The sequence below is a fragment of the Cryptomeria japonica genome, chromosome 5, assembly GCF_030272615.1.
Source record: "Cryptomeria japonica chromosome 5, Sugi_1.0, whole genome shotgun sequence".
NCBI lineage: Eukaryota > Viridiplantae > Streptophyta > Pinopsida > Cupressales > Cupressaceae > Cryptomeria > Cryptomeria japonica.
The window spans coordinates 177,170,520-177,190,085 of NC_081409.1; the positions used below are offsets into that span (position 1 = coordinate 177,170,520).

The 19,566-nt window shown below is 33.7% G+C and overlaps 1 protein-coding gene across 1 annotated transcript in view; it reads left to right on the forward strand.

The window, feature by feature from the left end:
* The window catches only part of LOC131057069 (uncharacterized), an 84,833-nt gene extending 78,183 nt beyond the window's left edge, over positions 1-6,650 (forward strand). The window contains exons 17-18 of the mRNA XM_057991261.2: positions 5,508-5,628; positions 5,760-6,650. Of these exons, the coding sequence (XP_057847244.2) occupies positions 5,508-5,628; positions 5,760-6,014 (376 nt within the window). The 3' untranslated portion in view covers positions 6,015-6,650. The remainder of the gene's footprint in view (positions 1-5,507; positions 5,629-5,759) is intronic.
* The last annotated feature ends 12,916 nt before the right edge of the window (positions 6,651-19,566 follow it).

Genomic DNA, 19,566 nt, shown 5'->3' on the forward strand with positions numbered 1-19,566 from the left:
ACAATCTCTCTTGGTTGACACAAAGCCTTAAGTAACACTCGTGCAATTTACTCTTTAACACCCCTTCATTTGACATGGATGATGTGAAAAATGGCAAGAGGGAAAGGGATGACTAAATGGGTACACATAGGTACCAAAGTTGATCCAGGTAGGATTTTAAAGATGGGAGGTATCATCAGCACCTCTTCTGGGGTCAATGGGAAGTTCTCAGAGACTCTTGTATATTTGTTGAGGGGATATAACCAAATGAATCCCAAAAGTTGGGATGAGGATATATCATAAAATGGTCCACAATTTCTATCCATTTAAGGTCTACCTAAGTTTTTGGGTTGCAGATCCCATTTCATGACATGTTTGAAAAACAGAGCATGTTGTGGGTTGCAAAGAGTTTAAAGATCAGTAAAGTTGAGCGATTTGTAGAAACAACAAAACAGGTTGACTAGAAGGTGCATGAGCAGCTCATAATTTTGTAGTTGGGAATGTAGCTTAGATATAATTGAGCAAAGTTACACCTTCAGGAGAAGGCAAAAATGTTAAACTAATTTCATACATCAAGCAACAATATAACAGGTTGGGCATGAGTACTTGCAGAGTTTTTTTAAAGGGAAATTTTCATGGTAAGTCAAATGTTTTCCACTGGAGCAGGTATAGAAAAGATGTCCCTTTTAATAAACAGCTAAGTTTCTGAGGACCAAAAGCCTCCCCCTTGGGGAAGTGTAATATGAAATGGATTGTAGGGAAAATGGGAGAAAGAGGAAAAGGTTGTCCATTGGAGGCAAAATCATCAAAATGGCTTTTCAACTTTGGCCTTATTGTTGTACATTGGCTCCAACTAAGACACCTTTTGTCTTACTTTGTTCACTGATAAGGGGCAGCACACCGTGCACTCACCCCCAGCCCCACCCAGCCTTGCATATGTCCTGGCCTCTGATATGCCCCATTTAATAAACAACAAACTTTATGAGGACTAAAAGCCTCCCTCTTGGGGAAGTGTGATATGAAATGAATTGTAGAGAAAATGGGAGAAAGAGGAAAATGTTGTCCAATGGGGGCAAAATCATCAAACTTGCTGTTAAACTTTGGCCTCTTTGTTGCACATTGGCCCCAACCAAGACACCTTTTGTCTTCCTTTGCTCACTGATAAGGGGCAGCACAACGTGCAGTCAAGCCCAGCCCCACCCAGCCTTGCATACATCCTGACCTCTGATATTGACCCTAGTGGATCAGTAGTTAGATATCAAATTCAACTCGTGGGATACAAAAATCTCTGCGAAAATAAACTGCAAACTTTGATTCCGAACTTCATAATCTGTGAGTGAAACATACAAAATTGTATAGGCCTATGATATACCGAAATTACAAGCTTTGAGAATATTTTCCAAATCTCAACATGAATTGCAATTTGGAAGAATAGAAACAGAAAACAAAAACCAAATTAACAATTAACTAACATAATCTAACCTTCGAACAACTATATTTTGCTTTTGACTTGACTTTTACCTTTTACACAAGATGGAATAAAATATAATAAAGTAATAATATTATAGAATGATTTTCATGCTAAGGTATACAATTTATAGAATACCCTATGCTCATAGAAGAGAAGGAAAATCCTGAGATAGCTGATGGTGAGATTTCCATTGGGCCTAATGTGAAAGCTTACCTTGTTTGCCAACAAGGTAGAGAGTGGTGGAACCTAGGTGGATTTGTGGGTCGTCATGCTGCAAACTTGGTTGGAATCCAACATAAGGTGAAAATCAAGAACAATGTTAGGATAATGGTTGATGGGAGGTTCAGACTCCACTGTTGACTTGTGGTTGAGAAGATCTACAATTTACAACACTGTATGTGCTCCATTATGTTGGAACATCAAGCTGAAAAGTGTTTTCAAATACCTATTGAAGAATATTGCAAGGCCCACAATGAAGTGGCTTGACCTTATCATGTATTTTACTATTTTCTGTTGAAAATGACATTTGTCCACATATAACAAAAACTTGGTCCCAGCTTGAAAATGACGAGGGACATGACAACAGTCCATATGTTGCCTATGCTAAGGTCGACAACCCTTAGGATGGACTGAATTCTTATCAACCCTTCCAACAATAGAAGTATTGGAAAACAATGCTTGCAAAAGAGAAGCAAAATTTACAAACTTCATTTTAATTTTAACTAAAGTGGTAGCATTAACGTACTTGTAGTTTCTTTTCAAATTATAACAGTCTTTAGAAGTGTTGAAGGGGTGCAACAGTCAAGTCGGAACAAGTGGAAACTCCTTGTTTACATATTGACATTCTCGATGATGATTTTGTTTTAGTGCAGAAAATGAAGTTCTTGCACAAGCAACTGACTTGACTTGATTGATTTCCTAGTTAGTTTATTTTCAGGTTCAAGATAGCAAATGTCATAGAGTGTGATATAAAGTTATTTTCAAATACAGATAGGAAACCATGTATTGAAAAATAGGATAACTATGGTAAATTGCATGTTTCAAAATAATAATGTATGATAATATTAAAAAAATTGCATTGATAGTTACTTAGAGCTGCCCCAAAAAATCCAAAGGTAACTGTGAAATAGTAGATATATTATCAAAAAACATTTTGAAAAATCTTGGCTTTAAGCTGCTGCAACCATGAAAAAACTTTACTGAGATTTTGTCAAGGATTTACTGAAGTATATTTAATATTTTTCTCATTTACTTTCAGATTTTAAAAAATAAGGTATATAATACATTTTTCTAAATTCTCTACCATTTTAAAGGTATTTTTTCATGGTGGACACAAAATCCGAAAGTATATGGTGGATTTCATAAACTTGGTTTCTTAAGATAAACTGTTAACAAACTGTTATGATCAGTTCAAAATACTGATGTTTGGATTATTATATATATTGTATAGGCCTGGTTTATAATCTTATAACTGTATTAATCTCTATGTTGATTACAGAAGCATGAAAATAAAAAAAAACCTTCACTATTTTTTTGTTAAACATTTTAAAAGGCTCTTTGCTACTGGAAACAATGTCATAGGACGATAGTTCAATAAAGACTAGGGGTACAAATCAATTAAAAAAGCTGGAAACCATAGTTACTGTGAGCCAAACATAAATAGTTGAATAAAATAAAATAAATAAATAAATGTATGAACTTATGAATGATGTTTAAATCTATAAGAATTTAAGAGAGCTGCAGAATCACCAACCTGAGGAAAAGTGTGCTGCCTCCTGCCTGCTTGCAACTCCCTTCAACTGATGTGTTTTATCCTTGCAATTGACACATTTGTTTTTCACTTCCTGCACACAATGGATGCTGGAAAATGCCATGCAGCAGTCATTTTTTTCCTCAGTTTTTTTGTCTTTCTGGCTTGCAGGAAAAAAGGACTTTTTTTTGTGGGGATTAAAACAGGATTTCCAATGCGATTTCAGCAATTTAATCTGGAACGGGGGGCGATTATTTAAACATCGCAATTTTTGCAAATTATTCAAGATTTATGCTTCTATGGCCCAAACAATACTGGGGTCTTGAACACCCGAAATTAAATTAATCTTTTTAAACCAATCTTCAGAATAAGACAAAAGAGTATAAATATTTGGGAGTGACATTCAAAAATTTCTTTCCACTCACCCAATTTATAGTGTCCTACAGATTATCATTGCAATAGACAACATTGAAGCAACCATCCAAACCAGATTTTATAACCATGATATAAGTCCTTTTCTGCTGAACAGAGATAACAAACCATCAATGTACCATCTTCAAGAATGTCATCAATAGACTGAAGACCTTATTAAACCAATAATCAATAGAACAATCCCTAGTAGATGCTCAATAATAAAATCACTAGACAGAGACATTCCTTCAACAAGAGGGTCTAAAGACAAATCCCTTAAGAGATAATGTAAAGCTTCAGTAACAACAACAAAAAGATATGGGGCAATGGGACAACCTTGTCTAACAGACGTGTGAAGAAAAATAAATCCAACAATTTGCTATTGATGAAAATTTGTGTAGAAGCATCTCTAAATAGAATACTAATCATTCTACAAAAGGATTCACCTAACCCAAGAGCCTTAAGCATAAGCAGAATAAAAAAGAGCCTTAAGCATAAGCAGAATAAAAGGCCACTCAATCCTATCATAAGCTTTCTCAAAATTCAAAAGAGCCATTACAACATTTTCTTTGAAGGTTTGGCCTAGTACATCTGTTCCCAACTAGTGACCAAGTTATCAAGTATATACCTTCCCTTAACCTGATTGAGAAGAAATAACATTAGGTAGCACTTTTTGCAACCTCAAGGCTAAAATTTTAGCAGAGATTTTATAGGACATTCAATAAATTATAAAACAACAGGCATGCAGTTATTAAGTTGGGAAGGATTGCCTCTGGGAATAAGCTTAATAATAGACTTCCTAAAGAACTAGTCAAAAGAGCTTCATTATAAACTTCTTACAAAATCTTGCTAATCCAATTGCTATTAGCTTTGTAAACAACACCAAAAAGCCATCACACCCAGGATGCCTTGGATCCCTTTCATGTAACAAAGAACATTAGAAACCTCATCAAGATAAATATATTTATTAAATGCAACAGAACTATAATGACTAAGTTTGTAATGAACAACCTTAGCCACAGTATGTCTAGCATTATCAACAGCTTTATTATCATCACCTTAAGAACTATAATGACAAAGTTAAAGCAGACAAATAAAATACCAATAGATTTAAGCCTGGATTATTTATTTTTTTCAAAACACTATCCATTTCCTCATTAGGAACAAGGGATAGAGTAACTGCATGCTCACCTTCTTTGCCAGTATTTTGCCATGTTTGAATCAGCCATCTTGCATCAATAATTCAGCTAGAACACCCTGAATACCACCCCAACCATCTCCATCAAACTCCTTGATACATTTGAATCCCACCGAAACAAATCTCCACCTCCCTGTAATAAATGCAGGACCAGCAATTAAACTTTAAAGAGGATTTGATATTAATCCAAACTAGAAACCAATCCAATATTAAGAAAAAAGAATAGCCCATCAAAAAAGATGACACCAAATATAAAAAGCTAAAATAAGACTAAAGAACATAACAAAACACAAAGACAATATGACAAATAGGACCAATCAATTCCAATGGAGAGAGCTTGATGAAAATGATGAAGGAGAATGACCCTTCTACTTTCACTAGGAGCACCCAACACCAGCTCTCGCCCTACAAAAGTATTATTAAAAAAAGGCTCTGATACAAATATAGAATGATACTTCAAATTAGTCACCTTGCTTAATAATTTTTGCCTTACTAAGTTTATTTAGTGAATATTATGATTGTATGTGTAATCCATTTCCTCACATTGTCATATACTATTTCAAAGGAGCACTGATTCAGATTTTCAAGCAAAGGCATTTCTGAGTACTATAAGATTCCTAGTAAGTATATTTAGTATGGGGGGATACCTCTTTCATATTCTTTAATGCCCAGTAATGTTGACCTGTTTACTTTTGCAGAGTTGCTGGGGCTGTTACTTCACCTGCAATAAGTAATCAAGAGATTCCACAGGAACAGTCTATAAAAAAACCAGGATTGCTTTCTCGTCCATTTGGGCTTGGATGGCGTGATAGAAACAAGGTACTTGATTCTTCATTAATTATTTGTTATTATTTGTATGGCCTGTTAACTTTTAGTTTTAACTTCTACATAATAGTAGTAAAATTTGTGCCTATAGAACCTTCAAAAAAATAAGTTGATCTATTTTACAGGTAAAATTGAACAACCTTGATTCTCAGGCATTGCCATCTCCTAGAACCAATAACCTTGACCATCAGGCATCTCTTTCTCCCAAGACCAGTAACCTTGATCATCAGGCATTTCCGTCTCCCATGACTGGTAGCATAGAGTTGAAGCTCGATTCACCGACAAGTAAGCGTGGAAACTCTGAGTTGGTCCAAGAAGACTTGAATGGATTCTCAGAATCACATGATTCGGGAAGTAAGGATGAAATAAATTTATCGTGAGACCTCTGTATGAGCATTGTCTAATTAGCGTTATTTCAGGGCAATTTCCCCTCTAGAATGCACACCTATTACATATTATGTATAGAGAAAAACTGTTGCTAGACGAAGTATGTGCATTGTGCTAAATTCCCCTTCAGCTTTGCAGTTGGTTCCTGATACTTCTACTGACTGAGGAGCCTTATAGCAGAAGATTTTCTCTTCAGTCACTGAGAACACGCCTTTGGAGTTCACAGCAAACAGAGCCATCCACACTAGCTATGGACCATTTAGTTTCAAACTCAAAACTATTTCATTGTATATCATCTATGTTAGATGGGGAAATTCGTTTCTATGTTGCCATTCATAGAAGTCATTTGTAGCTTTTCTTGATATTGAAATCTTGTTAATGCAAACTCCACTATTTGACCACTCTATAGGTTACCCTAATCTGGCTCTACTCTAGAGAAAGGGATTTAATAATAACAAAATGATGTAAATCATGTCTCTATATAATAATTGTAATAGGTCTCAAGAATGGATTCTATTGCTGTGGGAGGTGGTGTATTGAAACAAAAATAAGTGTATTCTATAGTGTCGGGCATTGGCCTTGATTTTGTTCTTTATATATTTATTTCCTCATCGGACTGTTTCTTGGAATATATTGTGTTGATCTGTAACGTAAACCATGATTTTGAAAGAAAATGGAATTAAAAACTCTGCACTAAATTATGGCCTCAAGAAACTTTTTTTCATATGCTTGGTTTCAAGATGGAAAATTTTGTATCTATAGCTATTCATTTTAATCATAATATATTTGTCTTACATATTAATTACTTAGATTTTGTTATAATGATATAAAGTTCATTGCCCTGGATTATTATTACTTCCTGCCAAGGCAGGTAACTATTGCATTCATTCAATTTTATCTTTTAATTAGTTTTACCAATCATTAAAAAGAATTAAATTTTTTTGAACAAAATCTTATAGTCTATTTAATTTTTATTTAATATAATTGTAAAAATGTCCTTTTTCTTTTCTTTTTACCTATTAGTTACAGTAAGTTAAAATTTTATTTTAAAAAAAAAAATCAACAAATTTTATGCATTAAATAAGATATTATTACTCCGTATTAATTACAGTAACTTTAACAAAAAAGGTGAAATGACACACATTTCACGAAGCATTTTCCACTCTGTATATAGTACTGACCAAAATGCACTTGGCTGTACAACTCGACATTTTTTTTGGCCGGCGGTTGGCCTGTTATTTCTTTGACGTCATGCCTTGTGCCTTTATTGGCTGAAAGCTAGTCTTAACGAAGGGTCTAAGCTGATTTTGACAATATTAATATTCTTTGAATGTTCAGTTTTCCAAGCCATTTATTTTTCAATGTCGATTAATTTTATAAATTGTAAATTTGATGCATGCCACCAAAATTCAAATAAAAATGATTTCAAAATTATACAATTTAATATTTTTTGTGTAAGTTGTAGTTTTTGTAATAATTTTTTTTTTCACTATCAATTAATTTTATATATTATAAATTTGATCTTATGTTACTAAAATTAAATAATAAGAATGATTGCAAAAATAAACAATTTAATATTTTATATATAAGTTATAGGTTAAGTTAGAATTCATTTTTAATCTTTCTAAAATTAAATAAATAATTATCGATATTATTATTTTGAACAAAAACAATAATAAATGTTAATAGCATTTACTTTCATAAATAAATAGAAATAATTATTAATATCAATAATAAATAAATAATTATCAATATTGATAATTATTTATTTATTATTGAAAGTGAATAATGCTAAACTTTGTTGGTAGCACTTACTTTCTAAACACATACGAGAAATAATTATCAATGTTATTTTGAACAAAAATAATTTATTGAACTTTGGAAACATTCATTTAAAAAGTTAATATTATTGATAACACTTGTTTAACACAATATTTTGGTAGCACTCCTTTTACTTATCTATTTAATTCTTGAAGTTTGACCCAAAAAAATTAATATCATTCACTTTCAACAATAAATAAATAAATAAATATCAATATATTTAGTATACTAAATTTCATTTCTAGCACATCTCTTATATTCATTAGCATCAATGTTTATTTTATAATCTAGTAATACTTTTCTATCTCAAAACTAATCAAATCTTTTTGTTTTCTATTCTAAACTAACCACTCTATTGTGAATACATCATATGGTTACAATTTGAAAAATATCTAAGAATAATTTTTTAATATTAAAAGGAAGATCATTACTGTTTAAGTTCTTTATTTTGGCGATGAGCAACACACTATTTTCTGCATTTAACGAGCATTAAATTGTGCACATATGAATGAGATATATACACATAAATGCTCACCAACATTTGTATTTTTGTTAATGTTTTGCAAATGTGTCGCTGGAATGTATTTTTCTAAAGATATTTATGAACTAATTATGTTAACGATAAATACAAAACTTTAATATAAAAAAATCTCATTTTTCTCCTATAAGCAAACATTTAACTATTTTTTTACGATGTGAAAAACTCGAATCATAAACCATGTGAGAGAATGAAATTTTGTATTCAGAACCCTTCAGTTGTTTCTTCTCTTACCGATACCATTCATTATCAAATAATTGATACTCAACCAATTTATACACTATACTGTAATTTAATCAGTGTTGGTTTTGTTCACACTATGATATTTGTCAAAACGTCTCACACAACTAAATTAATTTTTTAAATAAAATTATATTTTCTTAGTTAGTGCAAGGAATGGGGGTCAATGTAGAGTTTATAAAGGATGCAAAGTAAATAAATATAGATTAGAAAATAAGAATAAGGTAGAATGTTCAAGGGTTGGGGAAGGTACATTAAGTTATAATTATTTTTTAAGAAAATAAAATAACAATTTTTAAAATAATAGTAATTAACAATATTCACAATAATAATATCAGTAATAATGGTATTAGCATATTTATATTTAAAAAAATAATGTAAAATATATTGAGAGATATCAATTTAAATTATATAGACATAAATATAAGAATATTAATACTAAATATAAATTTTATTAGCAAATTTTCTATCACTAAAAAATAAAATAAAATCTAATTGGACAAAATTAAAATTCACTAAAAATTTGAAAATAAAATTGGCTATTGCAATTTTTTTGATATTTAAAATTTTTAATAAATTTAATTATAATTTTTTTGAATATTATAAACATAAAAATCTATCAAAATAATTATTGAGTATTAATTGAATTTTTTTTGCATTAAATTGAATATTAATTGAAAAAAGTTTCACGTTAGCTTTATATGCATTAGACAATATAATTTTCATTGAATTGGGGATTCAAAAGCATTCAAATTACAAAGTGAACTAAAATTATTTAAATCTACCAATCTAATTTTAGTAGTATATTGATTCTTCAAAATATTTCTATAATTGTGCTTCGAGGTCATGGATTGATCCACACATACTCCATTCACAAATGACAAAAGTGGCCATCCCTAGCATTTCTATCTAGCAAAACTACAAAGTTCATTCAATTAATGGGCATCTTTAAACTTGAGACAGGCAAAATTGATCTAATGTTGTGCCTTTTGCTCTACTTGGAGCCAAACTTAATGTAACAACATTCTCATTTGCACTCACTTGTAGTGCTTACTTAGAAAATTTAAATGAGATATTTGTTTAACTATGAATTGAAGACTTGATATTCATTGCTACTCAATTCAATGTTTACCACACACAATATTCTCCAAACTAGAATTGTGCATCTACAATTTGACCCAATAAGAATTAAAATTAAAAAACAAGAAAAATAAATTTAAATCATAATCTAGGATGCAAACCTCAAAATCGATGCACTTTGATTTTATTAATGTGTGATTTCAATAGACTAGATTTACATAAATTTGATGCATGGAAATGTTGAATAATGATCTTATTTATATATTTTTCTAGGGAAAATCAAATGAAAGATGGAGATGACATCAAGTTGTGAGTTAGGAAATGAAAATTGTCATTTCAAATTGATAAGGAGTTAATGATGAATTGTTTAACTCAATTGATGATGAAGTTTAACTAAAATAAAATAAAATAAAATAAAAAATTAATAATATAATATAATAATCTAATTTTCCACTATTTCACTTAAATAATATAATATTAATATATCATTTTATAATATTTATTAAAAATATTTTTTTATTTTTTAAGAAAAAAACAAATGTTATCCAAAAGTGGATATCATCAAATTAGAATTTGGGAGGGGGACAAATGGAAGATTGCATTTAAAACCAATGAAGGATTGTATGAGTGACTATTCATGCCTTTTGACTCACTAACGCACCAAGCACATTTAAGTGGTTGATGAACGAAGTACTAAAGGATTTACTAGGTATGTTTCTCATTGTTTATCTAGATGACATTTGGATTTTTAGCAAGACAAGGGGAGCACATTCGACACATCAGACAAATGCTCCAGTAGTTTAGGGATAAATATTTAATGTTTATTTAATCCATTAAATCAATTCCTCTATTAATTAAATCATATTTAATTAACACCCCCCCCCACCCCACACACACACATTCTTCTATTGATTAAATAAATTATTCAATTTATTTGATTGACCACATTCTAACCTTTAATCAAATAAATCTCTATATAATTAAATCCTTTTTCCATTTAATTAAATTTACCTTTAATTAAAATCTCTCTCCCATTTAAATAAATCAATATTTATTTAAATCTCCTTCCAATGCAAGTTGTAACCACTTTTTGAAATAAATCATTTTATTTCAAATTAAATCCAAAAATATCCTCCCACTTGCATTCTCCTAACAAATCCATTTGCATGACTAATTATCTTCTAGATTCTTCTAAACCATCCTAATTAGCCTAATCCCTCCCCTTAAGCATTTGCACATTCCTTAAGAGAAGGTCACTTCTCAAAAACCCTCAAAGTCTTCATAAACCATTAAAGGTTTTATGTCTTCAACAAGCTAACCTCCAAAGTCTTCTATAACCATTAATGGTTAACTCAAACTTGACCCTTGGTTAGAGACTTTCTCTCTAACTCAACCCTTCTCTAACCCATTGGTCTCTTCAAGCATTCATTACTTTGACCATGGTTATCCATTAACCCTTGCACACGAGTTTATCCTTTGGACAAAGGGATTATCCAATAACTCAACCTTGACCTTACCTCCTAAGGTTACCACCATGTCTTCTCGGGCATTTAATGCCTCTTCTCTCTCCTTTCAAGTCATCTCATGTTGACAATTGTCACCATTTCATTGGTGAAAATTGTAAACATGGATTGAAGATCATTCAATCCTAGCCCTTGTTAAGATTACTCAATCTTAACCATCCAATTGCCCATTTCTTCTTTAAATATGTCTCATTTCTTCCATTATTCATGTCCAAGTTTCATGCATCTAGATTATAGTCTACTTTCATCAAGCATTCGCCTCTCTTTGATAATTAGCATTTTAATAATTTAGGAGCATATTAACATAGCAATTTTAATCATGAATAATGTTAGCATAGCTTGTTGGTTTCTTTATCATATAATCATCTTCATCATAGCATAATATCATATCTTAGCAAGCTTTGTTAATATCATATCATATCTAAAATGCATTGCATATAGATCATTTTCATACCATATCATTTATTCTTGGAGTTGTCATTGTAAAGGTCAGTTACTCAATGATATGAGAGCAACCATTGACAAGAAGAATCCTTGGAAATAGAGAACAATAGAACGGTTTGGAAAGATTGCTCATTAGAACTTGTTTTTCTTTGTTAAGATCTTCTCATATAATGTTTTATTGGTGTGCTTGTTTGTCTTGTTCTTAACTGACCACTAACACCATTTCAGGCATACATAAGGTATTCAATATATGATCGAGAGTTCTATGCCATAATTCAAGCATTAAAGAAATGGAGACACTACATGTTGTCGAAGGAGTTTGTATTGTCTATTGACCATCAAGCACTCCAGTACCTGAACAATCAAGGCAAGTTGAATCAAAGACATGTGGTGGGTAGAGTTCATGTAGAGCTACACATTTTCTCTCAAGCACTAGAGTGGGAAGTCAAACTAGGTTGTAGATGCACTTAGCAGAAGAAGAAACCCGATGATACAAATTAGGGTGGCAGTGATGGGGGTTTTGTTGGATATTATTGCTACTAGGATATGTTGTTGTCATTGATGTCAACATATTCTTGTGTTAGTTGGTTTGATTGTTTCAGTTGGTATGTTGCAGATGTGCTTGCTAGGCTTTGTGATTTCAGTAATGAAGTATCTCTAGTTGATTCAGTGTTGGTTTCATGATGCTATGTGGTGATTATATCTTGAGTTGCGGATTTGGGAGAGTGTTTGGGATGTTCATGTGTATCTTCAATTCAGATGGTTCGTGATTTGGTGCTCTGCAAGTTATCTTTCTGGTCTCAGTTGTTGTTGTTGAGTGTTCTGGAGTATCAACGTGTTGATCGATGAAGATTTGATTAAGTGGTGTTGGTGCAGCTATTGCAAATGGTTCTAACGTGCTTGTTGGTGTTTCCTAATCGTGTCCTATTTGTTTTGTTGGTTCGCATTGAGCATTGTGCGTGTTATTGGCGATCTTATGGATCCCATGATGTTCTTCGTGTTATGCGACATTTTCGGTGGTGTAGCATGTTGCGGATGATCTTGACGAGATTTTTGGTGGTGTTGTGTGTTCGTGGATTTGATTTGGGTTCGTGCTATATCGTCATGGCATTGTATTGGTCTAGTGGTTGATCAATATATCGTGTGATGTAATTTTATAATTAGGTCTTAAGGGTTGAGCCGACCTTGTAGTCAAGGTTGATGATTTGTATAAATAGGTGTCATATTCGTGTAACTTGGATATCGGTGTTGTGTTTGCATTATTAGAGAGTGGTGTATGTGCGAACAAGTGAATTCATCTTTCGGTGAGAAGTGTAGAGCAGAGAGTGTTGTAGGGCAGATAAATGTGCTTAAGCGAATCTGTCATCAGGCATTTGGAAATACTATTCTTTCAATTCATGTAAACCAAATTGTTGTTTGAATGTTCTTGTATGGTAGTGAACCTTCCCTAAGGGTTGTAGCCTTCTGGGTTATTGTATCTTGAGCAGTGAGCTCTAGGCAATGTGCTTGAATGCATGTGCATTCCCCATTGTAATATTTTCACATACTACTACAGAGTATCATTTTATTGTGGGTAGGTTCCCACCGTGGCTTATCCTTTAACCAGGTTTTCCACGTCAAAATCTTGGTGTTATATGTGTTGTTGTTATTATGCTTATCTTTGTTCTTGCTGCAATTGATCAAATATGAAGTTGTGCTTAAATTGTTAAATTCGGTGAAAACTGATTCAACCCCCCTCCCGGTTTTCCTTCATTGTTGTTGCCAACAGGTTTAAGGAACTAAACATCTCGCTTGAAAGGCAAGCAGAGAATTGGTGGTGAGTAATAGAAGCAAGTGGCTGGATTGCTTCATCCAAAATGACATGTTGATAAGAGGAAAACAATTGTATATTCCTAGGAGTTCAATGAGAGATAATTTGATCAAAGATATGCATTCTAAAGGACTAGCATGACATTTCGACATCAACAAGATTCTAGCCTTGGTGATAGAGAATTTCTTTTGGCCCCAATTCTACAATGATGTCTGGAAATATGTTGAAGAGTGCAGGACTTGTCAAGTAGCTAAGGGAGCTAGCTAGAATACTTGGTTGTATCAACCTTTTCTAGTCCCGGAGAGACCTTGGAAGGATATTAGTATGGATTTTATATTGGGTTTTCCAAGGACACAAAGAAAACATGACTCCATATTTGTAGTAGTGGACCAATTCTCCAAGGTGACACATTTCATTCCTTTTAGGAAGAGTCATGATGCGGTACATGTTGCTAACTTATTCTTCTAGGAAATTATTAGGTTGCATGGAATACCAAAGAGCATTGTTATAGACTAGGACACCAAGTTCACCAAATACTTTTGGAGGATACTATGGAAGAAGATGCAAACAAACTTGAAGTCCAACTCCATATTTCATCCACAGACCAATGGGTAGACAAAGGCAGTAAATAGAATCTTGGTAAACTTACTCAGATGTTTGGTAGGAGACAAAACCGAGAATTGGGACATGATCCAACCATAAGAAGAATTTGCATACAACTCAGTGAACCAGAGTATTGGGAAGACACCATTTGAAATCGTTACCAGAATGCATCCTAAAGGGGTAGCCAAACTCAGAGACATCAGATTAGAAGAAAAGAGGAGTTGAAAAGAAGAGGAGTTTGTAGAATAAATGGAAGTCGTCCACAAGGAAATCAAACAATGTTTGGAGACCATGAACAATAAGTATAAGGAAAATGTAGATACCAAGAGGAGATAAAGTAGTTTGTGGCTAGAGATGAAGTCATGGTGTATCTCTAGGAGAGATTTCTGGTACATACATATAACAAGCTAAAGATGAAGAAGTTTGGACCTTGCAAGATCATTCAGAAGTTTGATTATGAGAATGCTTATGAAGTAGTTATTGAGAGACACTGGCATTTCACCAACTTCAATGTCATAGATCTCTACAAGTTTCATGGAACATGGACCAAGGAGGATGACACAAAGGTATCATTTCAAGAACAATTACCACCAGAGCAGGTAGAACAAATCCTAGATAATCGGACGAGGCGCAATACCTAAAACAAGGAGTATAAGGAATACATAGCTAAGTGGAAGGACAAGCCAGTAGAAGATGCAACATGGATCTCAAAAGATGAAGTTGAATGATTTGAAGCACATCCAAAAATATGCAGGGCACACTTTTGAAATAACCTCGAGGGTTTGATGTAAGAGCATCCATGTGAACTTGAGACTAGACCTAAAGGTGGGGACATGTAGTGGACCAATTCTCCAAGGTGACACATTTCATTCCTTTTAGGAAGAGTCATGATGCGGTACATGTTGCTAACTTATTCTTCTAGGAAATTATTAGGTTGCATGGAATACCAAAGAGCATTGTTATAGACTAGGACACCAAGTTCACCAAATACTTTTGGAGGATACTATGGAAGAAGATGCAAACAAACTTGAAGTCCAACTCCATATTTCATCCACAGACCAATGGGTAGACAAAGGCAGTAAATAGAATCTTGGTAAACTTACTCAGATGTTTGGTAGGAGACAAAACCGAGAATTGGGACATGATCCAACCATAAGAAGAATTTGCATACAACTCAGTGAACCAGAGTATTGGGAAGACACCATTTGAAATCGTTACCAGAATGCATCCTAAAGGGGTAGCCAAACTCAGAGACATCAGATTAGAAGAAAAGAGGAGTTGAAAAGAAGAGGAGTTTGTAGAATAAATGGAAGTCGTCCACAAGGAAATCAAACAATGTTTGGAGACCATGAACAATAAGTATAAGGAAAATGTAGATACCAAGAGGAGATAAAGTAGTTTGTGGCTAGAGATGAAGTCATGGTGTATCTCTAGGAGAGATTTCTGGTACATACATATAACAAGCTAAAGATGAAGAAGTTTGGACCTTGCAAGATCATTCAGAAGTTTGATTATGAGAATGCTTATGAAGTAGTTATTGAGAGACACTGGCATTTCACCAACTTCAATGTCATAGATCTCTACAAGTTTCATGGAACATGGACCAAGGAGGATGACACAAAGGTATCATTTCAAGAACAATTACCACCAGAGCAGGTAGAACAAATCCTAGATAATCGGACGAGGCGCAATACCTAAAACAAGGAGTATAAGGAATACATAGCTAAGTGGAAGGACAAGCCAGTAGAAGATGCAACATGGATCTCAAAAGATGAAGTTGAATGATTTGAAGCACATCCAAAAATATGCAGGGCACACTTTTGAAATAACCTCGAGGGTTTGATGTAAGAGCATCCATGTGAACTTGAGACTAGACCTAAAGGTGGGGACATGTGAAACTTTTCTAAACCTTGTAGAGTTTGCACAACATGTCACATGGTGGATATAGAGTCGAACAACATCCAAATGGCTTCACACCTATCTACATTTAATTTTGGACCTTCTTCAAGCATTAGGAGCCAACTCACACATTACACTAACAATTAGACCTTGGAGGTCGATGCAGATCATTTCTAGTGTTTGGATCTAATATTTAAGCACTTCAATGCTTGTGGGAGAGGATCATAGGTAGTGAGGGAGTATTAGTTAGAGGAGGTAGATCAAAAAGACTTGTTTTAACACTTTCTTAGTAATAAGCCCATGACAGCCAGTGTGCTAGCATGCGGGGCTAATGGGTCGAATGTAACTAGTATGTGAAGGCCTACAGGAATGTAAGTGTAGTGCCATAAAATTGTGACCCCTACAATTTTAACCACATGTTAGGTCCTTACCTCGGCGACGACATCTTCTTCCCTAACCAAGACATGTTTCTGCATTCTCACCCCTTCACCCTTCCTCCTTCAAGACCTGTGGTTGCTCTAGACCCTGTCCAGGCCCCAAAATAGGGCAGGACAGGGGTGTGGCGCCCTGTCCCCATCCCTTAGGGTGACCCTAAGTCAGGTATGCCCGGTCTCCTATGCGTAATTTGCCTTCGGGGTTTGTTATTCTTCTTTGTCGGCCTTCGGTGGTTGAAAATTAATCCTTGAGGCATGTATAAAAAGGGATTCAATTCCCTCATTTGGGGAGATGAGAGGCATAAGGATAAGATACAGGATTTCAAGGTCATCATCAAGCATTCAAGCATTCAAGTCTTCTTCATTCGTCCATTAGAGAAACATTACAACATTCATTTGCAAGCATGTGTGTGTGTGTTAGGGTTTTGTCATGTTACATGCCATTTCATACAACATTTGTGGTTATATTCAAGAAGCAAAGAAATCATCATCAACAAGTTGCAAATCTACAAGGTATACATTTCCATTGTTTACATTCAAGCATTTGCAATTACTTTCTTTCAAGGTTGCTTCCTCAACCAAGGTTTGACTGAGGCAAACCTCTATCCACAACCATTCTCCCTCTCTTATCTATGTGTAGGTTGCAGGTGCGCAACTATAATTGCAGGTTTGGGCTTCACTTGCAGAGATGGAAGAACCCTTTTCATTTTGCGGATTTTGTGGAGGACCATGTACATTCCCGCCATGGTCCCGACGACTTTTCTCCAAATTTGCATGGCAGATCCACATCAGTATAATTAGCTTAGATTAGAAGTTATAACACAATCCCGAACTGGTAGCTCCTCATTTCACTCATTTCCTCTCTCTTTTTAGCATAGTCAATAAGTCAACTTTCTCATTTACAAAAGAGGGTGAATCCTACTTCAACCCTTGCAATCCACTTGGAATTCACATCCTTGTTTCCCTTGGATTTGGATCTAGTGGATTCAAGCCCCTCTTTTGAATGTAAAGTTCCTCCCAAGTGAAAATCATCCTAGTGGCTTCCTTTCTCTCTCCTAGGTGGGGAGTCACTAGGATCCAATTTTCCACTCTACAGTAAGCTTTTGGTTATGAACAATAAAATTCATACATTTATTTCACTTTCATTTTTTGTTGTGCCTTTGTGTGTGGTTTGGCTGCAAGGTTTGACAATTTGTTCCAAACCCTCCAACCTTGACTGCCAACAACACTTTATTACCCTGCACATTGAACAAGACTAAATGAATGACTCTATCTTAAGGCCCCAATATATATAATATTGTGAGGATGAATACTAATGTGGTATCACTAAACAACAAGAAGCAAAACCACTTGGAAAAACTCACACATGCCTCCTTGAAATTAGTCAAAACCACCCAAAATAGCAACTTACAAATGCTCTTACAGCTGTCATAAGGCATCTCTCATGCATGGACGCCTATAGAAGGATTTTGTCATAGTTGTCATAGCATCTTATGAAACTTGTCATAGCTTTCATAGATCCCTTACAACTTATGACAGATGTCATAACCCCTAAAAATAGGAGATTCCAAATGGGACACCTAGCTATTTTGTCCTTTTCCTAGAAGACAAATAGTAACCGTAACTTTGCTTTGACATGGTCTCTTTCACTAGCATTGGTGAAACAATTTAACCTCTTATTAGTAATTACAAATGACATAAGGAAAACAATAAATTAAAGGATTTACAATGATGATAGCACTTAAATCCTAACAACCTCTCAAGTCCAATTGTTGATGTATGTGTGAGTCAACTCTGGATGCTTGAAGAAGGTCCAAAACTACATGTGCATAGGTGCAAACCCATCTAGATGTTGTTTGTCTCTATATCCATCGTGTGACATGTTGTGCAAGCTCTACAAGGTTCAGGAAAGTTTCTCACGTCCCTACCTTTAGGTCCGATCTCTGATTCACCGAGATGTGCCTACATCAAATCTTAAGACAATGATTTACATAGAAACTAAAACAATTCATATGGTAACCTTTAACTTTAAAAATGTAATAATTCCACCAATGCAAGGAATGTGGCTTGATATACCACTCACCACTAGCCTTCCCTTCCCATTGAAAAGGAGAAAAATCTTAATTGAGGAGTAAACCGTTGTTCACAACATATTACATGAAGCTCCAAATCTATTTCACCTTCTACCCCATCATCTGAATGATGAGAAGCTCAATATGATATTTTCTAATGTTTCTTTAATATGTTTGTTGAATCTTCAACATCGCACAAAAATTGTAATGTTATTTGTTGCATTGTTGAAAGACATTCTAACAACACCCTGACCTATTTTTTATTATTTGAATCCATCACATATGTTGTAAGAAATAAAAAAGCAAGGTCTATGCTCTAATTATACATTGTAATAGTGTAGCTACAAACACAACGATGCAATTTAAGATACCAATATGAATCAATGTATACAAAAAACTTGAGGTCACTCAGAATTTACCATACACAACCCATTTCCAAATAATTTGTGACAACTCACTTGCAAAATAATTAGCAAAATCATGAAAATAATTAATTGACAAGGGTTTAAGTCTTATTACTTGAAAAAATTCAGAAGATAACAATAAATTGGAAAAAGTAACTTGAAAATAAAATAATTTGAAACACTAATAGCTTTATTAATAAAAATCATGAGTTGGAGGAGTATGTTAACATTCACTCTGATTAGTTTGTGACTTCGCACATTTGTTGATTGTTCATAAGTCAACAATGGCCAAATATTACACCACTCCACCCTAAAGTATGCAAGACACTTGTATTTTTCATAGTATTTTAAATGAAATATTTATAAAATGTGATAGATGACATGAACATTAATTTTTTCCCTTTTTGACTATGAAAATAACTCTCTTGTTTTGTGCACAAAAACTTATTTGAATAGAAGTTTTGCTAGAAGAATTTTGTTGAAAATTATTTTCCAAGACACCCTTTGTCTTTTATTTATTCATGATTGTCTTTTCACTCAACTTAATGAGAAAGGGACTAGCATGTTATCATATTGCTTCGAATGACTTGTTAGTTATCAAAATTTGTGTTGCAACTTGTTACACAAGAAATCATGCCTACCAATCCATATCTTATATTACTAGTATCTACACCATA